At 46.6% G+C, this 27446-nt stretch overlaps 2 protein-coding genes across 3 annotated transcripts in view; one reads left to right on the plus strand and one right to left on the minus strand.

Moving 5' to 3' along the window:
- Positions 1–2434, plus strand: part of STAB1 (stabilin 1) — a 49685-nt gene extending 47251 nt beyond the window's left edge. Inside the window, 4 exon segments of the mRNA XM_074282691.1 lie at positions 382–489; positions 946–1086; positions 1256–1369; positions 1531–2434. Coding sequence (XP_074138792.1) covers positions 382–489; positions 946–1086; positions 1256–1369; positions 1531–1587 — 420 coding nt within the window. The 3' untranslated portion in view covers positions 1588–2434.
- The window catches only part of NT5DC2 (5'-nucleotidase domain containing 2), a 31955-nt gene continuing 6525 nt past the window's right edge, over positions 2017–27446 (minus strand). For both annotated transcript variants that reach the window (XM_074283499.1, XM_074283498.1), the window contains exons 2-14: positions 25801–25985; positions 25408–25482; positions 22100–22155; positions 21147–21240; positions 15549–15677; positions 15025–15085; positions 14431–14533; positions 13701–13802; positions 12483–12564; positions 4644–4730; positions 4287–4427; positions 3846–3910; positions 2017–2891 (exon numbers count right to left, since the gene is read on the minus strand). In XM_074283499.1, coding sequence (XP_074139600.1) covers positions 2630–2891; positions 3846–3910; positions 4287–4427; positions 4644–4730; positions 12483–12564; positions 13701–13802; positions 14431–14533; positions 15025–15085; positions 15549–15677; positions 21147–21240; positions 22100–22155; positions 25408–25482; positions 25801–25985 — 1442 coding nt within the window. In that variant the 3' untranslated portion in view covers positions 2017–2629. The remainder of the gene's footprint in view (positions 2892–3845; positions 3911–4286; positions 4428–4643; positions 4731–12482; positions 12565–13700; positions 13803–14430; positions 14534–15024; positions 15086–15548; positions 15678–21146; positions 21241–22099; positions 22156–25407; positions 25483–25800; positions 25986–27446) is intronic.

A 27446-nucleotide genomic window follows, 5' to 3' on the forward strand; every position in this document is an offset into this window, starting at 1 on the left:
GGCGAGAGGGGGGCAAATAACCGCTGGCGTGAACCTGTTATTTTCTATACCATTTACCCAGAATCCCCTAGCATCGACCCCCTCTCAGCGGGGCGGGGAGAGCTTTGCTGTAAGAGGTGCTGGGACCAGTAAACGTTAGACCGGCCACAGCCGGGCACGTGCCTCCTCCCGGCCCTGCCCGCCTGCCCCCGGCCCCTGCAGGTTCCCAGCGGCCTGGCCTCCCGCCCCCACAGGGAAGAGCTGCTCCGCGGAGCCAGGCCCCGGACTCTGGGGAAATGCTTTCCCTCAGACTGGCTGTACCGCCTTCACTTACTATTCGCTTGTGTGCCGGCCGGGCCGAGGCGTTCGTGGTGCTGTGAGGGGTCTCCTTTTCCCATGCAGGGGGGCTTGGATGTGGTGAGAGTCAGCGCTGTCGTGGAGTGGGATATCCTCGCCTTCAACGGCGTCATCCACGCCATCCGGAGCCCTCTCTCCATGCCCCCTGAGCCCGTGAGTGCCCCCGAGGGAGCAGAGGTCTGGGGGGCCGCCACACAATCCGGGACCCAGAGGGGAGCTCGAGGGCAGTCAGGCTAGCGAAGGCTCCTGGGACCGCCCAGGAAGCCCAGCCGAGACTTGGGGAGGGTGGGCGTGACCCCATCCCCCGGCCTTTTGAGGGCTTTCAGATGGAGGAGACACAGCTTCAGTGCTGTTTGTCCCAGACGGAAGAATCAGAAGCAGCGGCTGGAGGAAAAACTAAGCTTAACTTAAGGGAAAACTCCCCAGCAGTCAGTGGGTGCGCTGCCTTGGGAGGTAGGGGAAGTTTGGGTTGTTAGGCAGCCTCCCGTGTCTGACCTGCACTCACTGAGTCAGCAGCCTGGGGGGTGCGGGGGGGCCCTGGGCGGGGCGGGTGCTCGGATGGCGGCGATGCCCTGAGCATTGGCCCCCGGGCGGCTCTTGTGTTTGCAGGAGGCCTCCATGGCCAGGAGCACCACTTCCGTAGCAGTCGGCCTGTCCGCTGCCCTGGGAACGGGGCTGGTTTTGGGACTGGTGACCCTGTACTTCCACCACAAAGTCAAGGGCCAAGGATTCCAGTTCCACTACTTCAAGGTAGATGGGAAAGGAGGGTGTTGGGGAGGAAAGCCCCACCCCTGGTCCCCCTTCAAGCCTTCTCACCCTCCCTCCTCACCCTGCCCTGCTCTTAGCTTACTCTTTTTCCTCAAGGGGGCTCATCCCCTTTTCCCCTCCCACTCTGATCGGCCACTGCCTACACTTCCAGGCTGAGGATGATGAAGATGACTTCTCGCCCTGGCAAGAGGGGCCCAGCCCGCCGCTGATCTCTGTGCCCAACCCCACTTTTGAGGGCCGCGACAGCTTCTACGAGCCCTTTGACGTGAGTAGCAGCAGCTGTTGGCCCCTTTTCAGGCACTGGGGGGAGGGTATGGCCGCTGCCTGTAACCCCCCCACTCAGACCCTGTGCCTCTGCCCAGAGCTGGAGCCCAGAGAGACCGTGAGCCCCCTAGAAAACCTGACCCGCTCCCCTTTCCTTCCTAGGACTCATTACTTGAGAAGGAGTTCTCGGACACCCACAGAATCCTTGGAGAGAACTAAGGGGGCCTTCGAGGAGCCTCTTCACTACACCCAGCCCAGCTCCCACCCGTCCCCAGGAATGTTTACATGGGTCTGAGTGAGCCCAACAGAAGGGGGTGCGCCACCCTTATTTGCACAGCCTCCTCCTGCAGGGGCCGTGCCAGTATGAGCCTGCAGGAGACACGTGGCCGGCTGGGGACCCCACTGGCCCAGCACCTCGAGCCTACCGTCCCTCCCTCACCCTTCACCGCTTCATCTGACGTAAGGTCCGGCTCTGACCCAGACTTTTCTCAGGGGATTTTTGGCTGGAAATTGCCTTGAATGGGGGGAGGGGGAGGGGTTGCTCCTCTGGGGCCCAGCCCTGGCCAGAGGCCTGGCCCCAGGTCGGTCGTGAGGGGCACTGAGGGAGGAGAAGCACTAAGCAGCTGTCACTGGAGCTCCCAACACGTACAACAGTCATTTGACGTTTATTTGTCTTCTGTGAGGACTCTTGGCTACACAAAATGGATGCTTCCCCCTCAATGCCCCCCTATTGGCCGCCCTCCAACGCCCAGGCCCAGAGCAGCTCCTGAGACCCCTCTTGTAGTGGAGGGAAGTAGCGGCCTCCCCAGGACCCTTAGACACGGGTGGCAGCTTCCCCCTCCTGGGTTTGGGACTCTGGCCCATGCTGCAGGAAGTGTCCATGCCCTTAACAACCCCTCCCCTACCTCCACTCCTCCTCTGGGCAGACGGAGCACTCCTGGGTGTCTCTGCCCCATGGGGAGGGGCCCATTGCACGATTCAGCTCATGGTGGCTGATGTACCTCAGATGGGGGTGGGGGGCCTTCTAAAAACTCCTGTCACTCAAAAAATAAAGTTCTTGCGTCCAGCCTCGTTTCTCTCCAGTTCTTCCTGGGGGGCGGAGGGGTCACTCTCAGGAACCATCAGGCCAGTTCTCTGTGTAGGGCGCTCTCCCCCTCCCAGGACTGAGGCGGGCCCAGCTGGGAGACACAGAGGAGGCCTCTGGGGAGGGCTGGGTGGACGCTAGCCCCCGGTCCTGCCCCTGCGGCCCAGGCCGGCCTCCTCACCGAATGTGCACCATCTCCTCCAGGAAGGGAGTCTTCATGCAGCCGGTGCACAGCTGGTCCATCCAGAGCGGGGCCTCGTGCTGCAGGGGAGTGCGCCGGGGGTAGAACGTGAAGTTGACGCTATAGTTGAGCAGGCAGCTCAGGGAGGCCATGTACAGGTCTGAGAAGCGCACGAGTCTCCTCGAGAAGTATGTGGGGTTGTGGAAGGTGCGGAAGATGCTTCCGAACCGAGGGTTGAAGAGGTTCTTGGTGATGCACCTGGGGGAGGGGCCCAGGTGGGCAGCGGTCACCGGCCGGTCACTGGCCGCACCCTCCCACTTCCTCCGTGCCCAGCCTCCCCCCCACCCAGCCAAGCCCTGCCTCCGGCCCTGTCCGGCTGCCTGGGTCTCAGTCTCACGGCAAGGTGAAGAATCCTGACTAGCTCCAGGAAGCCTAACCTGCCACTGGGCCAGGCACTGACTAGACGTCTTTTCTGTGAGCCTCAGTTTCCTCAACAGTACAGTAAAAGAATCTGGTTTATTGCCAGGGTTTTTTAACCTGGAGTTCTTAAACTTTTAAAAAATATTATAATTTTAATTTAAAAATTCAAAATTTAGGGGCAGCTCGGTGGCACAGTGGATAGAGCGCCAGCCCTGAAATCAGGAGACCCTAATATCTATACAATACTATGTAATAATTGATTTAATATTATGTTTTATCATCATTCATTAAATAATCCTATTTGGAAATAAACACATGTGCTGCGATCATCTCAGTTGATGTCGGGTTGAAACGTTATTGGATCTTGTTCAAATCTGACACTGAACACGTCTTGGCTGTGTGATCCTGGGCAAGTCACTTAACCCCAATTGCCTCAGCCAAGAAATTTTTTTTTAATTTAATCATTAAAATTTAATAAATAGAATTGATTTTCTTTTTTACTGCTACATGTTTCATGCATTTAAAATACATTGTTCCGAGGAGCCCACAGGCATTGTGCATCCTGTGAAAATCTTCTCAACTAGGCAAAGTCTGATGGTCTAGCTGGTCAGGGTGCCCCGGCTCAAGCCCGCTCCTGCTAGAAGCTTGCACTGATAGTTCTTTCCAGCCCCCAGAACAGCTTAATCTGATGTTCTTCTCCCGTGTGTCCTTCCCGGGGGTGGGGTCCCTCACTGCCTGATGGGGGGGCGCTGAGAGGAGGCTGAGCCACAGAACTGCCCACCACTCCCTCACCTGATCTCCTGCCGTTCTCTCATCCAGGCCGCCAGCACCTGCCTCGACTCCTCGTCTTGGTAGGTCTGGGAAAAACGATGCTGGGGATTAGTGCCTGATCCGGGCCCAGCCCTAGGTGACACCAAGGCAAAGCCCAGGGAGGCCTGTTCTGGAGGGCGGAACAGCCCCCTCCTGGGCCGAGTGCCCTCCCGGGAACAGGGCTTGGCGCCTTAGGTCATCACCAAGACACTGCTGGGTACTCGCCTGCTCTGGGCAAAGCCCTCGGAGGGGACAGACTGCATGAGGATCCCCCTCCTCGTCGGCGCCCGGCCCAGCTGGGGAGGGTGAGACAGAGAAGGACAAAGGGGATTGGGGCCTGCCAGGACGCCTGGGGATTCTGCCCAACCCTCAGGGAAGATGATGCTCCTGAGGGCCGGGCTGAGCGTGACCCCCTGCCCGCACCTGCATCCTCTCCAGGAGCCCGGTCAGGGCCTGCTGCCAGGTCAGGGAGTGCATGTACTGCTCTGTGTTGATGATGCTGATCTCTCTCTCCAGTTCAGGAATGATGGCTCCCGTTCTCCATCCGTGACGTAGCATAAGGTCCTGCAGTGGTGGCAGGAGGAAGGGGCAGAGAGAGGCAAAGCTGGGCCGGCTACGCCAGAACCCTTGGGAGGCCATGACAGGCAGGGGCTCTGTCCCCTTCCACTCCCTCAGGTCCTTAGCCACTTCTTCTGCCAGGGGGCCCTGCCCCCTGAATGGTCCATGGCCCAGTAGCCATTTGGAGGGACAGCTTGGGGGAGGGGCAAAGGGTCTACTCACTGCAAGGTCACTGTAGAGGTGGTCACCAAAATACAGCACTCGGGACCCCCGCCACCCTGTCAGGTAGAGGAAGTCAAACAGGTTTCCCTGAAAGCAAAGGCAAGCACAGAGTTAATAGTTTGGGGCCAGCCCTAGGACCCTCCTGACAAACTCATCAATCCCCAGCTCTTCCCCGGCTCATTTTCTTTCATTTCGGCCCATGACCCTCAGTACTGGATGGCTTTTAGGGTCCAGAACTTGTTGTTTCCAGCCTCTGGGAGCTCTGTCGCCTCAGGCTCCACAATAAGACGGATATCTCCCAATCTCTGAGGTCACGCACCTCAAGGAACCAAACTGGCTTTTCCCAAGCCCCCCTCAGTCCTGGGAGCGTATCCTCAGCTGATCCAGGAACGACCCTGGCATGTTACCCAAGGCCCACGACCCCCCTATCCCAGCACTCCGGGGAGGCCCTGAGGAAGTGTCCACGGGTGGAAAGACAGCTCGCAGCTCCCAGGGAAGACCGTCCCGGGGAGGAACTGCTCCTTAGAGCCCAGAATCTAACTTCTTTCCCACAAGCCTCCCATAGCTGTGAGCAGGCTGCCAAGCCAAAGCTCCCAGCGCAGGCTCTCCCTCCACACTCAATCTCGGTCCCAGAATAAGCTGCAGCCAGGCTCGTGGGAAAGAGGCAAGCCCCAGCTTCACACAACCGGCCTCTGGGCCAAATGCTACATTCCAGAGTCAGGGAGGGACTGGCAGGACGGGCCGGTGAGTGACCCAGCCGCTCCCACAGCGCCTCAGGGAGCGCTCGCAGGCTCAGACCCCACTGCCCCCAGGGCACTCGTGGGCCAACCTAGGAGAGGACAGAGGCGGCCATGGGCAGCCCTTCGGGTCCGCTGGGCCCCTGACTGGACTCTGGACATCCAGTCTATTCCCTCCTCTTTCTGGGACAGCAAGGCAAGGAAAAGGAGGGCTGGCTCCTCTCCTCAGCTTCCCAAGGCCTACCCTGCCACTTTACTCCTCAAGGCAGAGAAATCTGGCCCAGAGTTTTCTCACACCAGCCTCCCCATGGCAGAGCCAGCTCTGATCCTGACAAGGACCAGGCGGCCCTAGTCATTTATCCTGCGCACATGCAAACACACAGACACACGCTCTTGTCCCTTCTACATCCCTGAAGACCGGGCTAGGTCCTGGGACACATACAAAGTGTAGATAAGTCATGGTTCTTTTCCTCAGGAAGCTTCTAGTCGAAGAAGGGGACAAGCCCCAGGCAAATATAACCCTGCTGATATGTGAATGCACAAGAGAAGTATAAAACAAAGCATTCAATGGGAGACCTGAGGGGGAAGACTGACTGCCAAGGGAAAAGCGTGGACTGTGAGGAATAAAGGACAGAACGAGGGTCTGCTTTGAAATAAAGAAGTCCAATTTGGTCTGAGAGTGAGAAATGCATGTGTTAAGTGTCTGTTGTGTGCCAGGGCCTGGAGTAAGGGTCATAGGAAGTCTCCCGTCCCAAAAGTCCTTGTGCCATCTTAAACTTCTACAGCTGAAATCTGTACAGATTCATGGGACCCCACGCACTGGGGGAGAATGGAAAGATTTGGCAATGCGAGGCTGGGGAGGGCTTGAAGGCCTGGCCAGGGTGTCTGCATTGAACTCAGAGGAGAACAGGAAGCTGCTGAAGATTTCTGAACAGATGTAGACATAAGAGAGGGATTCTAGCAGTGACATTTGGGATAGATTGTGACAGGTGCGTATGGAGAGGTAGCAGTAAGCCCTTTATTTAAGGCAGGTGCTAATGGGGACTTGTACAAGAATGGGGAAAGGGGACAGAAATGGTTGTGCTAGATATTTCAGAAATAGAATCAAAATGGGCCGAATGGAGAAGGCAGGGGAGGAAGGAGATGTCAAGGACAATCCGAAAGACAATCTACTGGTAAATGGGTGATGATGGCCACAAACATAGGGCCAAACCAGCGGACAAGACCTTTAGGAGGTGAGTTCTTGCTGAAGACAAGCGAGAAGAAAGTATTCATGGGAAAAGACAACAGACCTTGTCGAGGGCTGCAGTGAGGTAAAGATCAAAGGGGGGAAAAGAGTGATTTGATTTGGTGATTTTTAGATCCATGGTGATCTTGGAATGAGCTTTAGAGGGAGAGATCAGATAAAAAGCTAAATTGCAAAGAGCTAAGGAGAGAATGGATGATAAAATACTACTAGTAAGTAGTACTTTAATGTTTGCAAAGCACTTTTTATATTATTTCATTTGATCCTCACAATAATTTTGCAAGATACGTGGCGTTATGAGGTAACTAAGAAATACAGGTAGTAAGTGTAAGTATAGTAAGTGAAGATTCATATTCAGATCTTCCAGTCTGCCATCTAGGACCCTATCTCCTGGGTTGCTTAGCAATGTTGGGCACATCATTTCTAAAATTTATAGAGAACTGAGTCAAATTTATAAGAATTCCCCAATTGATAAATGGTCAAAGGATAGGAACAATTTTCAGAGGAAGAAATTAAAGCCATCTATACTCATATGGAAAAATACTCTAAATCACTATTGATTAGGGAAATACAAATTAAGACAACTCTGAGATACCACTGCACACCTGTCAGATTGGCTAAGATGACAGGAACAAATAATGATGAATGTTGGAGGGGATGTGGGAAAACTGGAACACTGATGCATTGTTGGTGGAGTTGTGAAATGATCCAGCCTTTCTGGAGAGCAATTTAGAACTATAACTATAAAATAACTATAAAACTGCATATCTTTTGACCCAGCAATACCTCTACTAGTTCTGTATCTCAAAGAGATCATTAAAAAGGGAAAAGGGCCCAAATGTCCAAAAATATTTATAGCAGCTTTCCCTTCTTTCCTATATTCTCTGCACTGAGAAGGCACATGTGAAGTTATGCAAAACATTTCCATAAAAGTCATGTGTAAGAAAACATAGATTCCCCCCCAAAAAAAATCCTTCAAGGAAGAGAAACAAACAAACAAACAAACAAATAAATAAATAAATGAGATTGGCTTTATTCAGACAAAATCAGTTCTTTCTATGGGTATGAATAGCATTTTTCATCATAAATCTTTCAGAGCAGTTTTGGATCACTGAATAATAAAATGTAATGGAATATTATTGTTCTATATGAAATGATGAGTAGGCAGATTTCAGAAAAACTTGGAAACATTTACATGAACTTATGCTGAGCAGAATAAGGAGAACATTGTATACAATAACAGCAAAGTTGTGCAATGATCAACTACGATAGACTTGGCACTTTCAGTAATTCAGTGATCCAACACAATTCCATAGACTTGGATGGAAAATGCTATTTGCATCCAGAGACAGAACTAGAGACTAAAAGTGGATCGAAGCATCCTATTTTCACCTTTTTTTGTTTTTTTCTTTCTCATGATTTTTCCCTTTTGTACTGATTTTTCTTTTCCAACATGACTAGTATTGAAATATATTAGAAATGATTATACATGTCTAACCTATATCACACTGCTTGCTGTTGTGGGGAGGAAAGAGATAAGAGAAGAAGAGAGAAATGAATGAAACCCAAAGTCTTACAAAAATGAATGTTAAAAATTATCTATTGAAAAAATAAAATACTATTAAGTAAAAAAAGAAGTATTGAGCACAAACAGTCCTTTTTCCCCCCAGAAATTTGGCCATGAAGGAGAAGAGATAGGAGGATCAAGGAAGAACTTTTTTAGGATTGGAGGGACTTGAATATGTTCATAGGGAGGTAGGAAGGAGATAGTAGAGGGAGACATAGAGGGGCTAATTGCTAGAGCAAGGTTCTATTAGGAGGCAGGAGGAAATAATAAAAATAACTAAGTGGCAGCTAGGTGGCACAGTGGACAGAGCAGTCAAATGCAGCCTCAGATACTTAACTAGCCACGTGATCTTGGACAAGTCACTTAATCCCAACTGTCTTCCCCCTCAAACTCCAATTCCTGTCCCTAGTAACAAAGAATAGTTGATATCAATAGCACAAGGAGGATTCTCCTTGGAGAAGAATTGGGATTCCTCTTCGATAAGAGTAAGGAAAGAAGGAAGGTATAAGAGAGCTGAGAAATGGAAAGTGGGCATTGGAGGGGGCTCTCTTGTGAAACCCCCTGACTTTTCTGTGATGGGTCACCTGCTAGTGGGTGTGGGATCAGGATAGCTGCGGGGTAGGAGAGGGGAAATGGCCAAGAAAAGCAATTGGGAGAATTGCCACCCAACTGTGGAGGCTGAAATCCGCTTGGTGTCATCCTGCCCACTCCCCTGGCCCCACGGTGACCAATGCCATCTTCTTCCAATGAGCTCATATTTGCTCATTTATGGACATGTTCCTTTCCCCTTTCCATGGTGCAATTTGAGCTCCTTGAGGGCAAGGCTTGTTTTATTTCCATTTTTCCTGTAGCTAGAATGGGGGTTTTTCTTATACACAGCAGGCATTTAACAAGAGTTGAATTGAACTGCACCTTTTCTGGAGACATTCAGCATCTTGGGAGCAGGGTTGGGGATAGGCTTAGGAATAGGAACTGTACCTGTGACTTCACTGATATAGGGAATACCCACGTGAAGAAACTTCCCCCAGCCATGCAGACCGTCACCTTCTTTGTAAATTTAAGTTCTTAGGCAAGTTTTTAGGGCAGCGGGAGCCCAGGGTCACCCAGACACCATGGATCAGAAGTTGGTCTTAAACCCTAGTCTTCCTGGCACCCAGCTCTAGGGAGCTTTAGAATAATAGGGGTTCCTTAGGGATGATGGGATGGTGGGAGGTCAGAGGTGAGGAAGTGAGGAGGAAGGGATCCTAAGAGAGGAGCTAATGAAACGTGAAAACTTGTAGAACTCAGGGTTAAGCCTGAATCTAGAGATCCATGAAGTCACCATAAGGAGATGAGTGGAGAGAATTATATTATAAAGATATATATAAGATATATGCAAAGTGAATATAAGAAAGTATGGAGAAGGGAGGGCATTAGCCACTGGAGGAACTGGGAAAGATTTTAGGCAGAAGGTGGCTCGAGTTGAGTAAAGGAAAATTGGCTTTTCCGAGAAGTTCAGATGAAGAGGGAAAGTGCTACAAGCTTTGGGAACAATTAGTAGAAAGGCAGAGAGCTGGCTGGTACAGGAGGCACAGCAAATGGGCCAGTATGGCTTGGTCTTAGAGTATGAGAAAAGAACTAATGTGGAAAGACTGGAAAGGTAAGAAGGGCTCTGAATGGGAAGCTCTTTAAATACTAGACTGAGGAGTTTGAGTGTCATGGGGAGCCATTGTTAAATGGGGGCAGGGAGCACCCTCCAATTACTCTGATGGCTTTATTAAGCACTAGGAGAAGATTTAAAGAAAGCAGACCAGAGCAGGAGGCTATTGCAATAGGAGGTGATAATGATGGAGTGATGATGAGGAAATCAAAATAACATGTGGCAACAAATTAAATGTGCAGGTTGAGCATGATCGAGGAGATGGGGATGATAGTGAGGTTGGGAGACTGGGTCCCTGTCACTTTTGCTCCATGTGGAAATAGGGAATTTTGGAAGAGGGGGAAATAGGGAATTTTGGAAGAGGGGGAAATAGGGAATTTTGGAAGAGGGGGAAATAGGGAATTTTGGAAGAGGGGGAAATAGGGAATTTTGGAAGAGGGGGAAATAGGGAATTTTGGAAGAGGGGGAATAGGGAATTTTGGAAGAGGGGGAAATAGGGAATTTTGGTCCTGAAATATATTGATAGAGTCTGTAAGTATTGATCTGGAGCATTTTATGCCATTAGACTCTCCTGGGATAAAGGAAAGTTGAAGGAATAGTGGCGACATGAGAGGCACTAGAGGACATTTTCATGGCAAGGGCTGCTCCAAATAGTAAGCACATAATATATGTATGTAATTTTGTATAATTTTTATAGACTTAATCTTTAATATAGGGAATTTCTAGGTAGGGAAATTTCTTCTACTGATGTACACTGTCAACTTGTCTGTAACTTATAGCCTAAGGCTGCACAACTAGTATGTGTCAGAAACCCTGCTTTCCTTTCACTGGCCATACTCTTAGCACAGCCAAAGGTCAGCCCTCTCCCTACTACACCATTTGGTAGACCTTTCACTTAAGCTAAAATTATAGTAAGAAAAATATTACCAGCACTGAAGTGTTCTAACAGAATTCCAGTACACATTGTCCAAAAGACCAGGATTCTCTGGAATACAATTTTGGGGGGAAATGGTCCAAGGAATTGGAACAGGGTCAAGATTTAAGATTAAGGACTTTTATAGTTTACAAAGGGATGGGACATGAAATTTCTGTTGTATTTTAAGAGCTGTTGAGGTGGAACTCAGACTACAGGTTTGTCCTCAACTTAGAAATGTCTCCCTAGGACCTGCTGAGATGTTGCTGAGGGCTGTTTCCTGTATGAAAAGACCTTGGTAAACTACAAACCTTCAAACACCATAGAGAGCCATTCTCTTTTCTAACAACTTTTCCAAAGACTGATTTCTATCTGGGACCTACTTAAGGGTGGGACAGAACCAGAGGCCCAGCCAGTCTCAAGCCTTCTCACCCTGCCATTGAAAGGTCTTCGTAACAGATATCCTTCCTTCACTTCAGGGCAGGGGAAGCCTAGAGGATCCAGATGCTCATTTCCCATGAGAGGAAGTCTGTAAGTTTCTGGTCCCAAGAGGTCACATCCTTTCTCCTCAGATTGAAACACTAGAGATTGGAGGCTCCTTGGGACTGTTGGAAGCTGGTCTTGGGCACTGGGATTTCTGAATTCCTGACCTAGGCTAACCTCATTAATCCCCTTTGTGGAGAGGCACTCAGGTCCAGCTAAACCCATTATGAAACCTCAATCCACCCTGGGCATCACTCCTACTTCTGTTTGCCAATTGTCCTTTCTTCCCAGCCAGCAAACCAAGCTGTCCATCTGACCTTAAGGAAGGAGAGTTAGCTTTCTTATTTATTTTCACATTCTGTGTGCAGACCATCCATTAACACCTAGTGATGACAGAAGGCTGATCCTTTGAGTTGAGGGGGGGGATCCACAGGTCGGGCTGGGACAGCATCCTCATTTTATCTGGAGACTGCCTTAGCAGAGCACAACTGGAAGTCAGCCCTCCTCCCCAACACCTTCTTAAGGCAACCTTTTGTTAATTGTGCTACCTCCTGGCCTCCCTTGCCTCCTCTGCCCCCAACTTTCTATTCTTGACCTCAGTCTCTGGTCAGTCACTATGTCTCAGGGCATAAATGTGGCTATGGGTTCAGTCAGATTGACGACCTTGTTCTTAACATGTAACACTCTTGTGTGTTTGTGTTGGTCATTTCTCATGCCTGGAATTCACTTCTTCCCCATGTCTGGGGAATTTTAGGACTCAAGTCAAATGGTATTTTCTCTAAGAGAACTTTCTTGGTCCCACCAGTTGCTGGTGCTTTCTCCATTAAGATTACCTTGTATCTGTTTGTCATAAACCTAGTAGACCATAAGCTCCTTGAGAAGGAGTATTTCAGTTTTGTCTTCTATCCCCAGTACCTAACATAATGCATAGTCTATTGAAGGTGCTTAATAAATGCTTATTGCTTGGTTGATTGGCCAGTCATCTAGGGGGAAGGAGTAGCCAGGACTAATGGCATGTTCCTTAAGGATTCAGTCCCAGTGGTCCCCCTCAGCCTTTCCAGAAAGTCCCCAGGTTCAGGAGAGACTTCTATACCTATATTTATGACTTTTCCCTAAAAGGAAAGGAAAAGGGATCCATTGAGATTTCTTCCCACCCCAGTTGCCCTGATTTCCTTCCTTTCTTTCACAAACCCGACATCTGGATAAGAATGTTTCTTCTTTACTCGTCTCTGCTGACCTTAGAGACCATCTTACCTGACGATAGATCTTTCCCTTTTCCAAGTGGTTGATTTTGTCCCACTGGAGCACGCCACTTTCATCCAGTTTCCTAAAAGGTCTGGGGGAGAAGAAGGGAGCAGATGGGGAGAAGAAAAAAAGACAACTTGGTTCAGTCACCAGGACGGATGAGGGAACCCACCAGACATGGAGCCCAGATGAGCGATTCTGAAATTCAGAAAGGAGAATGGCAGTGGTACCTTGGGAAAGCTCCCTACTGTTATACAAAACAACCCAGGGAGATCGGCTGTGTGACCCTACAGACAGACAGTCCCACAGACAAACACCAAGAGCCTGGGAAGCCTTTCCTCCCCAGTGTAAACAGGATGAAGCCGATGGGCCCATCCAAGCCCTGGACCAAAGGTCAAGTAGCCCACAGACAGAAGGCTGTCAGAAATTTCCCTGCCCAGCTGTGCCACGGGTGCCAGAGTGCGCTGTCAGATGGGCCTGAGAGCCATCCAGCCCTCGGTTCCTCTTTCTTCCCAAGGCCAAAAAGGAAGAGGAAAGCAGTCCTAGCTGAGGCTGAAGGGAAGCTGGGTTGGAAGACACATTTCCCAGATTCTTTGGGGTTCATGTTAGAAGCAGAAGGCTTGGAGCTGATCTGCTTATACCCATAGGGTGAAAGGGGCTCACATGAAAAGGGCATGAAGGGAAATTGGCACAGTTCCCAGGGGCCAGCAGGGTCGAGTTTCTGTCTGGGGATTGGGTTGCTTGGAGCAGGATTTGTGCCCTTTCCTATTTATTCCAGGAGACTGAGCAATAGACTAATCTCCACCCTTTGAGTATAGGACTCAAAAGCACAGAATTCTTAGGGATAAAAGGGCCAGAGCCATCACTCAGCACTCAGATTGGATACGAAATTTAGGTTCATAAACCATTATTCAGGAGTGCTCTTCCTGGAGAGGTCCAGACACACAAGATACACACACACACACACACACACACACACACACACACACACACACAGCTGGACTTACACATAAAGGACATGGGGCTTTTTCTAGGGGGAGAGATCGAGGACAGAGCAGGGACCTGAGCTCTCTGCCAAGAGTTCAGTGACCTGAAGTCCCCAAGATGGCAGGGCCAGCCACATAGGACTAATTCTTCCCTCGTCCCCCACCTCTCACTCTCCGGTTCTCTAGCAGAAGATGTTGGGAGGAGAGAAAGATTGGTGACCCCCAATAGTGCCCAGCTTACTTGCGCCTATCTGTGAAAAAGTTTGGCTTGTCAGCTCGGACAATGACAACATCAAAAAGATCGCGCCAATCCTTGCCAACCATGTGCTTCATCCCCTTGTCCCTAAGGACACCAGTAGTCAGAGAAGGAAAGGGGAAGAAAAAAAGAATGTGTTAAAAGGAGAGAAATCAGGAGACAAAAACTTGTGACTCAGGGTACACAACCTTCCCCCCGCCCAGCACTCCCACTAATCCCATTGATATAACTGAGCTGAACTCAATTCAGCCTGGTCCCGGAATCCCTGAGGGAGCTGGGTTTGGGCATTTTTTGGAGAGTCCGTTCTTGTTTTCTGACTCCTTATGTCAGAGCTGGTCCCTTCCCTTCCCCAAGCACGGTAGGGAGGTAGGGGGTTGCTGGAGCATAGACCTGCTACAGAGAAAGGGTCACTGAAATCTAGTTGTGTGACTTCAGGAGCAAGGGGCAGAAGGATGAGGGTTCTCCTAGGGAGGCCGGTCAGCAAATGCAGCCCAGAAAGCCAAGTGCTTCCCCAGTCCTACAGGGAGAGGAAGGATCACCAAGTGGACCTGATTCTTTTTGGACTGGGAAAAAATAATCCAGGTTTCTGGATGCTGAATCCAACTTCCTTCATATTTGGAGGACTTTTTTTTTTTTTTAAACCAAGTCCTTATCACTTGACAAAGTTTTATTCATTTACCAGGCTTCCTTTGAGCCAGACATTGAGGAGACTCACACAAAGCTGAAGGGGCTGTTGGTGATGAGGAAAAGCTTCTTGCCATGGTTGACAAGGCGGGTCAGGACCGCATGTGTCTCATCTCCTCGGAGGATGTACTTCTCTGGAAGAGAAGGGAGGGCCAGGATGGGCTGGTCAGTACCCTGTACCCTGTATGATGTCAATCGTCCAAGCAGCTTTCCTGCCTTGGGGCAGCCTTCTCTTTGTCCTGATACTGGCCTATGCTTTCCCTAATGCATAATGTGAGTGAGCTTCTTTGGTTAGTTGCATCTGAACTGGCTCTCCTTCTCAGGTCGGACTCCAGGGTTCCCAATGGTTCTATAAGCACTCTTTGGGCCTCTCGGGAAGACATGTGAATAGCCCGGGAAAGCTCAGAGAGACTTCCCTCTCTGTGTGTACTGGGACAGTCGGGGAAAGAGAGCCCTGCACATCTGGAAGAGGGACCCTGGCATAGGAGAAGCTGACATCATGTGACATCATGACAAGTTCTTTCCTTTCAAGTCCCCACCTGTGGGTCTAAGGGAAGGGCCTGGAACACCTGGAACCTAATGGAGAGTCCCTGGGACCCCCCATACTAAAGTGGGGTCTACTTACCCATGTCCTTCTCGATCCACTGGTACATCAGGCCCTTGACGTGGACATCTCTGATGGCGTCCTAGAGGGTACAAACATCGGCTTCGAGGCTGCCAGGGTTTGGGGACTTCCCTGTCCCTGTACTGAGGGGCAGGAATGTCTCCTGTTTTCTCACCCTTACAAGTGGCTCTTGAGACCATTAGGCCCAGACCACAAAAGGACCCAGATTTTGACGGGGGAAAACATATGGGCCATTGATGATGTTTTGCTAAATAGCCTGTGAACTCAAAGAGCAGGGCTGGGGGCAGCAGAGGCAGTCCTTTTGGTTGATCATCCTGGGGCCACAATAGGCCCTGTTTGCTCTTGGAGTTTTCTCAGGACCATCACTTCCAGGGATGGCCCTGACAGCCAGCCTGGACCAATCTCCACTCCCTGCCCCAGCTTCCACCTCCAATTTAAGCACCTCCCTACAGAAAGCACTGTAAGTGCTGCTGGCAGGTCTTTTGGCAAGGAGGGGTGAGACTCATCCAGGACTCATTCCTCACCGAGACGTCCTTGTAGAGGTGAGTCTGGTCAAACTCCAGTCTGTGGGCAAGGAAGTGGTCAACCACGGAGGAGAGAAGAGCCATTTCAGGAAGCGAGAAGATATCCATGAACTGCTTGAGAGAGGGGCCCTGAGGAAGGGAAGGAGGCTAGATGTGAGAGGCAAAGGAGGGCTCAGGATCCTGTCTAGAGGCACGAGAAAGCAACGTCCATCTACAGGAAGGAAGGGTTCAATGAAGAGTTCGGGCTGCATGCAACATCAGCAGCCACATCTGCCTCTTCTCCCAAATCTACAAGAGGAAGCCTCCTAGCTCCTCTGCACTTATGAGAACCATCTGACCTTTTCCCAATCTGTATACCAGAATTCTAACCCCATCTCCAAATGGGAAGGGAAGTGCAGATCTAAACCGTATTTGTTAAACACTTCACCTTGTCTTCCCCGCCCCCCCCCCACCTCAGCACATTTTCACACCTCGCTGCAGCACCCTATGATCCTTATTTCCAGCTACTTCCTTCCCTCTGGGCAGCTCCCAAGCACAGGGAATCTGTCCTGCTGCTCTCTTGCAAATCTGAGATCTAAGAGTATGTGAACACATTTTTAGCATATATTGGATTACTTGCTGTCTAGGGGAGGAGATGGGGGGGAAAGGAAGAAGAAAAAAAAATTAGAACAAAAGGTTTCATGAGGGTAGATGGTGCAAACTACGTATGCATATGTTTTGAAAATAAAAAGCTTAAAAAGGGAGTATGTGTATACATATGCATGCTTGGAGCCACTCAACTGGGAGGTCTGTGTGTTACACATGTTATTTAAGGGACTGGGCAAATCTTCTCAGGGGGAGAACTGAGACAAAGAAATAGCTTCTGGGCTCATTGAGAAGCCTCATTTAGTTGTATTGGGAGGAGAAATGATAAGAAGGGAGGATGTACAAGTGCACACACATATGTACTCCTGGACCATCTGTTAAACATTTCCCAACCGGGTCCCATTCTCTCCTACATTCTGGAACCCCAATAGACTTCTCCCTGTTCCTTACCTGTAATCCTCTGTCCCTCATGAAAAGCCTTCTCTTCCTTTACAATGCAATTTGGGCTCCACCTTCAGCATGAAAACTTTCCTGGTCCCTCCAGCTACCGGACCCTCCCTCCCAAACCACCTCTGTTTAACAACATTGCCTATTTGTTTTTATTTGTTTTTTATATTTATATTTACTGACTATATATGTATGTTGTCTATACTTAGAAACGCACTTGTCTCTCCCATTAGAATGTAAGCTCATGGGAGCACAATTGTTTTCATTCTCTGTCCCCGGATGCTCAGTGCCTGGCCTGGTATCTAGCATGTCACAGGTATTTGAGAAAAGCCTGACTGCTTGATCTAGAGAACCATCACCCAAAGACAGGGTTGGGGAGAAGCCAGACAGTAGAAAAAGCCCAGGGACAAGGAAAGCCTCTATCAGAAAAATGAAGAGAGACAATTGTTCTGACCTCTGCTGACTCTGAGGCAGGAATGTCCCCTTTGTCTTACTCCCAGGAAAATTGTAGGTCCACAAACTCTTATCAGGCTTAGACAGAGTGTCCACAGTCTACTAGCTGCTGGTGCAATGTGGAACACAAAGCAGAAAATGTGGCCCTTCATCAGCTTTTCCCAAGCTTAAGTTTCTTGGGGAACACATGTCCCCAGATTGTTCTGGTGACCTTAGAACATTTGGGGAACCAAACTGGAAACCTTGTAAACTAGGGTGAACTGCAGTATTCCAGAGGCAGGAAAGAGAAGATGGAGCCGGGTTAGGAAATGCTTTAACAGGAAGTCCAGGAGTACATATGTTTGAGCACTTGTGCACTCTCCTTTCTTAAAAAGAACCTTTCCTCTAGCCTCGGCAATAAGAGCCAAGAAAGAGATTCAAGGAATTAGAGTAGGAAATGAGGAAATCAAATTATCACTCTTTGCAGATGACATGATGGTATACTTAGAGAACCCCAAAGACTCTGCTAAAAAGCTATTAGAAATAATTCAGAACTTTAGCAAAGTGGCAGGATACAAAATAAATCCACATAAATCCTCGGCATTTTTATACATTACCAACACAATCCAACAGCAAGAGATACAAAGAGAAATTCCATTCAAAATAACGGTTGATAGTATAAAATATTTGGGAATATATCTACCAAAGGAGAGTCAGGAATTGTATGAACAAAATTATGAAACACTTGCCACAAAAATAAAGTCAGATTTAAATAATTGGAAAGACATTCAATGCTCTTGGATAGGCCGAGTGAATATAATAAAGATGACAATACTCCCTAAACTAATCTATTTATTTAGTGCTATACCAATCAGACTTCCAAGAAACTATTTTAATGACCTAGAAAAAATAACAATAGAATTCATATGGAAGAAAAAAAGGTCGAGAATTTCAAGGGAAGTAATGAAAAAAAATTAAATGAAAGTGGTCTAGCTGTACCTGATCTAGAACTATATTATAAAGCAACAGTCACCAAAACCATTTGGTATTGGCTAAGAAATAGACTAGTTGATCAGTGGCATAGGTTAGGTTCACAGGGCAAGATAGTGAATAAAAATAGCAATCTAGTGTTTGACAAACCCAAAGATCCCAAATTTTGGGATAAGAATTCATTATTTGACAAAAACTGCTGGGAAAACTGGATATTACTATGGCAGAAACTAGACATGGACCCACATTTAACACCACATACTAAGATAAGATCAAAATGGGTCCAAGATTTAGGCATAAAGAACGAAATCATAAATAAATTGGAGAAACATGGGATAGTTTACCTCTCAGACTTGTGGAGGAGGAAGGAGTTTGTGTCCAAGGGAGAACTAGAGACCATTATTGATCACAAAATAGAACATTTTGATTACACCAAATTAAAAAGTTTCTGCACAAACAAAACTAATGCAAACAAGATTAGAAGGGAAGTAAACAAATTGGGAAAACATTTTTACAGTTAAAGGTTCTGATAAAGGCCTCATCTTCAAAATATACAGAGAATTGACTTTAATTTATAAGAAATCAAGCCATTCTCCAATTGATAAATGGTCAAAGGATATGAACAGACAATTTTCAGATGATGAAATTGAAACTATTTCCACTCATATGAAAGAGTGTTCCAAATCACTATTGATCAGAGAAATGCAAATTAAGACAACTCTGAGATACCACTACACACCTGTCAGATTGGCTAAGATGATAGGAACAAATAATGATGAATGTTGGAGGGGCTGTGGGAAAACTGGGACACTGGTGCATTGTTGGTGGAGTTGTGAAAGAATCCGGCCATTCTGGAGAGCAATCTGGAACTATGCCCAAAAAGTTATCAAAATGTGCATACCCTTTGACCCAGCAGTGCTACTACTGGGCTTATATCCCAAGGAAATACTAAAAAAGGGAAAGGGACCTGTATGTGCCAAAATGTTTGTGGCAGCCCTTTTCATAGTGGCTAGAAGCTGGAAGATGAATGGATGCCCATCAATTGGAGAATGGTTGAGTAAACTATGGTATATGAAGGTTATGGAATATTATTGTTCTATAAGAAATGACCAACAGGAGAAATACAGAGAGGCTTGGAGAGACTTACATCAACTGATGCTGAGTGAAATCAGCAGAACCAGGAGATCATTATACACTTCAACAATGATACTGTACGAGGATGTATTCTGATGGAAGTGGATATCTTCAACATAGAGAAGAGCTAATCCAATTCCAACTGATCAATGATGGACAGAAACAACTACACCCAGAGAAGGAACACTGGGAAATGAGTGTAAACTGTGAGCATTGTTTTTTGTTTTGTTTTGTTTCTCTTCCCAGATTATTTTTACTTTGCGAATACAATCCTTCCTTTGCAACAACAACAACAACAAAATTTGGTTCTGCACATATATATTGTATCTAGGATATACTATAAGATATTTAATATGTATGGGAATGCCTGCCATCTAAGGGAGGGGGTGGAGGAAAGGAGGGGAAAAACTCAGAACAGAAGGGAGTACAAGGGATAATGTTGTAAAATAAAAAAAATTACTTATGCGTATGTACTGTCAAAGAAAATGTTATAATTATAAAAATTAATAAAAAACCAAAATTTAAAAAAAAAGAACCTTTCCTTCCAACACAACTAAATGAGACTTCTCAATGAGCCCAGAAGCTATGGGATAGTCATTTTCAAGAGGGCAAACACAGGGTTTGCCCAATAGGGTGGAATGAAGACCAATAGAGATGAAAAAAGAACTGGCGGAACCGACTGGGAAAACCTTATCAGATGGGCCCCAGATCATGCTCTCAAGGACAAGACCAGGGTCCGTGACTTCAGGGACATTTTCTAGGTCAGGCCGAGGGAACACTGGCCTTGAGATGGATCCTTGGGCAATAACTCGGGGCGGGGCGGGGGGGGGGGGGCATTCGCCATGAAACAACAGGACAGGCTAATGCTGCCAACTATTTGGCATTTCATTCCGTTCTGAATTAGCTTAGCATTAGTGACGGGTGGTACAGAACTAAGGACTAAAGTTTTAGCAGGAAACAGCTTCTTTCTTCTTCTACAAAAACAGAGTGAGGGATATCAGTTGGGGAAACTTTTCAGGGCTTCCTTTTTTGACTGGGAAAATGAAGAGGTAATAAGACAATTAGAAACATTTCTGTTTCTAGTCGTTAGAGATTTGCAGGGATACAGGATGGAAGGCAGGTGGATGGATTTAGAACCGTTACCGACTTCCCAAGCTGCTTGGGTTAAGGGCTGAGAGCAGCTCTGGAATACAGCAGTTCATCCTAGTTTACAAGATTTCCAGTTTGGTTCCCCAAATGTTCTAAGGTCACCAGAACAATCTGGGGACGTGTGTTCTTCAAGAAGCTTAGTCAAGCTTGGGAAAAGCGAAGCTTCCAACAATATTTGACCTCGCCCACATATGGGTATTTACCCATAACACCTTGCTCCCCAACAGAAGGCAAAAAAAAAAAAAAATTGAGCCTGTCCTTCTAATAAGTGTCCAGAGACTCTCCCATCGCAGACAGGACAATTTGTCAGAGCAAATTCTCAAAGTTTTCCACTCTGGTTGAACCACTGCCATGTATTATATAAATCACATTCTTGGGGGGGGGATGATAATACTTTAGCTCCTTAAGGTCAAAGGTAAGGACTATTCTTCAGATGTGGGAAAAGCCATAGTTTGGTTTTTTTCCCCCCAGGCCCTATGAGGACTTTCTTCTCAGTCAGTGTACTTGGCCCTTAGATGAAACCAGCAGGATCAAAGGGTCTGGGGAGCAATTTGCCACCCCCCACCTCCCAGGGGTCTGGAGATTAGTATTATAAATATAAGTAACCCCCTGGTTTGCCTTACTATCTCCCAAACCAAAGTAGGACCATTTTTCAGGGTGAGTGGAAGTTGGAAGTGACATTTAAGCTTCCAATATGGCTTTAGGCATGCACATGAGAAAGAAAAATCATTCCACACCCAGATGCTAGTTTTCTGGTCCATCATGGGTACATCCAAGGCGTAAGCAATTTTCTGAGCCTGAGGAATTTTGAATCCCACTTCACGTGGGTTATTCTATTTCTAGGACCCTCCGGGCTAGTACCTTGCCATAGAAGTCACTCATCTGGTAGAGAGGGATGTGCTGGGTTCCCCCATACAAATCAATCACCTCTTCATCAGGAACAGGCTGGAGACCCCTGAAGAAAAAAAGTTTTCTATTTTTAAAATAAATTTTTTTAATATCTTTTGCTTTTATATTGCTGAAATTTCCCCTTGTATCCTTCCCTCTCTTCTTCTCAGAGAACTTTTTTTTAAAGAAAATGAAGAAAAAAACCCACAGCAAAATCAATTGATATGTGGGGGGAAAATCTGACAATATTATGTGATAGGAACAAAGTGTTTTGTTCCCACCTCAGATAACATGAGCAAGGGTGGGTTGGTTCCTGAGCAGGAAGGCCACCCAGTGCTCAGAGCTTCCTTTCCTCAGGCCTTTCTTTAGCTAAGAGAAGGAAGCTTTGAATAGGAAATCTTCCAGCAGAGGAGGTCAGCATGTAAATCCATGCACAAACTGGGCTGTTAGAAAAACGAACCAAGCTAAAGGTCGGTGTGTGTGTGTGAGTGTGTGTGTGCGCTCACGTACCTTGAAGACAGAATGTTAACTACACATAGAAGTAGTCTTTTATATTTGTAGAAGATCCTGAGTCCAGGTGTAACTGCCAGGAAAACTGAGCATTGGATATCTAAATGTTGTAGAATGAGCACTGGCTTTGGAGTCAGAGCTAGGTTCGATTTCCAGTTCTACTATCCTGTAGTCCTAGGAAAATCGCTTTCAGGAAGTCCAGAAGAATTTCCTTCTCTGTGGGGTAGGACCAGTTGATCTCCAAGGTCCCTTCCAACCCTGAGTCCTATATTCCTGTGACTGGACTGTGACTCTGGCCAGGGATTTCCCCAAAGGCAAGAAAGATCACTCCTCTAGCAACCATGATAAACCCCCAAGGAAACTGTGTAAAACCTAATCCAAATCCCAGGCGTGAGAACAAGACCTTTCAGACTGACCTGTAGGCTGTTCCCAATTGGACGTAATGGAAAGCATCAATCTTCATCAGAAGGCTCTGGCCAAGAAAGAGAGGCAGGCACAAATTTTAATTATCTGTCATAGTTTTTATTGGAGAGTTTATTTTTAAAAGTCAAGCTCTTCATTAAAATTGCTAACAATTCCCTTTCCAGTTCACTTTTCCATCATCATCACAGGCCCTGTTAAGAATCTCTCCTGCTCTGGGAGGTAGAGGACTCTCAAAAGAAAGAACATGGTTCTCTGGGGAAGAGAGAGGAACAGAGAGGGAAGCCCCAGTAGGTCTGTCATTTCTCAGGAGCCTTATTTCTCGAGCTTAATTTTTGAAAGTCAGTCAGTGTTCTTGTATAAGTCAGTCAGACAGGAAAAGCAGACTCCCAGGAAGAACAGCCCAAGTGGAACAGCTGGAGAACGATCCCCTGGGGAAGCTAAAAAGGGTTGTACAAGGGCAGCTAGGGGACTCAGTGGATAGAGAACTAGCCCTGAAGTCAGGAGGACCCGAGTTCAAATCTGGCCTCAGATACTTAACATTTCCTAGCTGTGTGACCCTGGGCAAGTCACTTAACCCCAGCCTCAGGGGAAAAAAAAAAAAAAAAAAAAAAGAAAAGGAAAGAAAAGAAAAAGAAAAAGAAAGAAGAAGGGGAAAAAAGGTTGTAAAGCAACAGAGAACCCTTAGGCCAGAGTAGCCATCCTGGTAAGACTGGGACAGAGTTAGAGGTCATAGCACTGAGAATACAGAGTAGACCAGCCACCCTGCCAAGGACATTGCTGTAACCTACTCAGCTGTTCCTCCATATCCACCAAGGACATTTAAAGCATTATCTGGCTCTAGCATTATCATACATGATTTTTCTTCCCACGTTTGTCCTTTGTTTTTTGAAGACCAATGACATCACGGGTGATGTCTTAACTTGTGGTGAATTGGAGTGGGGAGTTGCACAAAGTTACCAGAATCCCTCTCTTCCAAAGCCACTGAAGTCTGGTGGCAAAACAAAAAGTCAGGACTGCCGGGTGTAGCCTGGGATGGAGTGAATGACCTTAGCATCTTTCACGTCTGATCAACCCTGAGCGCTCCACAGTGCCCACTTCAGTTGCCTCCGTGACCTTGGGAACAAATCGTTCTCCTCTGCCCATTCTGCTGGGGGAGGTTTTCATACACTTTCATACACTAATTCACCAATGGGCTAGATACCTCTCAGTAACCCTCAACCACTGGCTGAAAACCCCCCCCCCTTTTTTTTTTTTTTTTTACTGGAGTAGCCATTGCCCTTGCTACAGTTTCTTGGAGCCATAGATGAGACACCAAAGGTGAGCAAACTGGCCATTTGGCTGTTTTGAACAAATGAGGCTCCTCCTCCTATTTTCATGTCTTTGGACTCGTTTTCTCCCCAGGCCCAGAACGCTGACTCTTAACATTTAAAGTTGGCCCCAGGTGATACCTTTTTCATGAAGTCTTTCCTAATTTCTTCAAATTCCAAAAACTCCTTTCTCCCATCCCTAAATTACTTTGAAAAAATTTTAACTATACTTATAATTGCACATGTTAGTTTGTTGAGGGCAGAGATGCTCTAATGTTTGAATTTATATTCCCAAGGCCTGGGATATAGTAGGCACATATATATATATATATATATATATATAATATGTATGTTATATATGTAACATATATATGAATATACATATATTGTAATATATATAAACATATATTTATTATATGTATACAAATATATATATGTAATAAATGCTTATTGATCAATTGAACAAGGAAAATATAGGGGCAAGAAGCAAGTGAAGTATCTTAGGTTTTAAGCTTCATACTCCAGTGCCTTGGTCCTTGGTCTCCTTCTACCCAGACAGAATAAGCACTTATCTGCTCTGTTAGGTGGACCTCTCAAAGATTGGAAAATCTACATGGTGCATTAGTATCTCTACATTTTAAATCAAGAGAATAAGAAGGCTGCCAACATATTTGATGGATCCTTAGTGACAGAAAAACCTGAGTCAGAATTATTCAGGACAAGAAGGCATAGAGGTGATTTGTTTCCTTGACAGGAGTGTCCATCCCTATAAAATCCAGGTTCTAAATGTCCATTTGGGAGGCTGGTGTCTTTCCTACGAAAGTCAGTCCCCAGAATGTCCAAGTCACCTCCCTATATTTGATTAATGACTTGAAATGCCAATATATCCACCTTCTCACACACTTCTATCTTCTGCTATTCTCCAGGCTAAACACTGAGATTAATACATTGCCGTCACCAATTGCTTTGTCTAGCTTTGGAAAGATCCATGGACTGGACACATCTCCGAGGACCTGTTTCCTACACCCCCCCTCAAATATGCCGACAGATACATACAGAGCCTAAGGTTGTGGTCCTCAAAGGGAGGATCACAAAGTAGCACTGAGAAAGGGAGAGACTTCTCCTTAGTGCCCTGGGGGAGTGAGGGTCTGTGGTAGAAACAACAGGAGCCCGAATTCTATACTATCCTGGCATTTTTGTGGCTTGATTTTCAGAAAGTCCTTAAGGCTGATGTTCAAACTCTTAAGTGTCCTTACTCAATCCTAGCCCAATTCAGACCAGATATAGAGCTGAAAGATCTGGACAAGGGACAGGTTACAAGGGCAACTCCCCTAGGGAAGCTGCCACTGAACACAGAACAGTGGCTATGGAGACACTTATCAAAAACACTCCCTATTACATATACACACATTTAGGAGGGTGTGAGAAATTCTCAATAGGAAAAATACCATAAGACCACTCATCACATCAGACAGGTTCCTGAATTGGCAGGATATAAGTAAGGGTAGGGAGGATAATAATAAAAATGATAATAATAATAATAATCTGAAGTGCACACACATAAGTAAGCATAGATGTATACATATCTGTCTATCTAATTTTAAGTTTTGCAAAATACTTTCCATATATTATCTCATTTGATCTACAGAACCACCTTAGCAGGTAGATACTATGGATATTATTCTCTTTTTTTTTCCCCCTGAGGCTGGGGTTAAGTGACTTGCCCAGGGTCACACAGCTAGGAAGTGTTAAGTGTCTGAGACCAAATTTGAACTTGGATCCTCCTGAATTCAAGGCTGGTGCTCTATCCACTGCGCCACCTAGCTGCCCCTATTATTCTCAACATACAGATGAAAAGACTGAGTCCCAGAGAGCATAAATATTTCTCTCACAGTCATATATCTAGCAAGTTTCAGAGATGGGATCTAAGCTCAGTTACCTTATGAATCCAGGGTGCAGAAGCTCATAGAAAGGCACAGCTGCTTCTTACTCACCTTTTGCACGTCATAGTGTAGCCCTCGAATGGCAAAATCTGGGATGTAATCATATTTTCTGATCTCTCCTGGGTACTGTGTGGGGAAAGGGGTTAGCAGACACAGCATGAGTCTGAGGCAACAACTTCAATAGTCTAAATACAAATTGATGGGATAGAGCTCTGTGCCCTTCCACTGTGTCCATAGGAGAAGAGGTGGAAGACAAAAGCAAAGGGTAAGAAGGGTGCTGCATTCCAGCAGGTTGGCAGAATTCGGATACTATTTTGTAAAACTGATTACCATATTTGGGCACACAAGGGAGACACTATGGATCTTTAGGGAAATGGGAAATATGGAGCTGGACACTGACTCAAGCATGAGAGACAGAGGAGAGAGAAATCTTCTGTGTTTTACCTTATATTGCTGTATTAGGATCTCTCTGGCTGTGTTGAAAATCATGGAGTGCAAAGAATCAGAATATTGAGCTAAGGTATAATCATAGTCAAACCCATAGACTTCCACATCCCCCAAGCTGATCTCATTGTTGGCATAGATCGCAGCGGGGTTAAGGAGATTACAGACTTCAGGAGGAAGGAGATCTGTAAGAAATGAGGAGATGGGGTGTTGGAACCTTTGAAAAGACTAGGGTTTAGGACTATTTAATTCCTACATCACTCCATCCCCCAGTTTTTCCTGTCTCTTCCAGGAAGATGTATTTATAAATCTGCCAACAATACCTATTCATTTCCTTCTTGATCCTGTCTCCATATTCAACTTGTACCCACCCTGAAGGAACATAATAGGTTTTCTTTCTGCATCTGGGATGGATGCTGAGGTTTAACAGACTGATTAAAGGATAGTCAGTCAGACTTCCTTGTTTTCTGGCCTTCATACAGAAACATGCTGAGTGGCCACATGCTTAATGGGTCATTGGTTTCCCAAATCCTCCCAAATATCTGCCATCATTTGATTTCTCCTTTCCCTAATCAGAACAAAGTAGGTGGTTCTGATTTTCTCCTAATTTGGGACCAAACTCAGGTCTTTAGGGTCTCTTCTGGCTAAAGCACTTTCTCAGCCTGGCTTAGCTTTGCTGCCATTATTTGAACAGGCTCTGGCTCCACACAGATTTTCTTCCACTTCCCATCCCACCCCTCAGCCTCCAAAAAGCCAAGATTTAAAATTGCCTAAGAAACATTACAAATGAAGGTGGAGAGCTGAAACCATTTGCCATTGTTCTGCTTGAGTTTGGTCTTTTTGTTTCGTGTCCTTATTTCTCTCCCATCTGGCTTCCCTAATTCCCTGGAGAATACACACAAGGCTGAAGTGGTGTTTAACTTCCAAAGTATGGATGGAGGTGAGTGGCTGGCAAGAGTGTCTCCCCTAATTCGATTTTCTTCTAAGAGCCTCCCCGCCAGACCCCTTACTGATCACATTTTCCTGTATCAAGCCTGGCCAAGAACATTGCTAATTAAGTCAGTAGGGGTGTGTGTGTGTGTGTGTGTGTGTGTGTGTGTGTGTATGTGTGTGTGTGTGTGTGAGAGAGAGAGAGAGAGAGAGAGAGAGAGAGAGAGAGAGAGAGAGAGAGAGAGAGAGAGAGAGAGAGAGAGAGAGATGCCTGGCTTTGCTGGTCTATTACACAGGCCCTCCCGCCCATCTCTCTCCCTGAGTCTAAGTGATGGCAATCTGGCCCCTTTCCCAGTCCCCAGCTAGGCACTATAGGAAGTTTATGTCCCCAGGCACACAGAGATATAGCCAAAGGCTTGATTTGTAAAAAGCCTGATTTGTAAGCTACTTGGGCACTGGGCATTTTGTTATCTGTTGTCTGTGCCCAGTGGCAGAGTTGTTTGTAAAGTCAAATTTCTAGTGCTTACTCAGCACAGTGCCTGGCACACAGTATTAAAATATCATTCATTTATACATTCATTTGCCATTCAAACATCCCTAAAAGGTGAAGAAGAAAAAAGACAGAAATTGTGGCATATAGGCTTGTTTAGGTAAGACAGACTACTAAAATGTAACAAGGGTCAGTCCTAAAGAATCTAGCTTTTCTATTCATTGGT

Source organism: Sminthopsis crassicaudata, chromosome 1, assembly GCF_048593235.1.
Source record: "Sminthopsis crassicaudata isolate SCR6 chromosome 1, ASM4859323v1, whole genome shotgun sequence".
Classification (NCBI taxonomy): domain Eukaryota; kingdom Metazoa; phylum Chordata; class Mammalia; order Dasyuromorphia; family Dasyuridae; genus Sminthopsis; species Sminthopsis crassicaudata.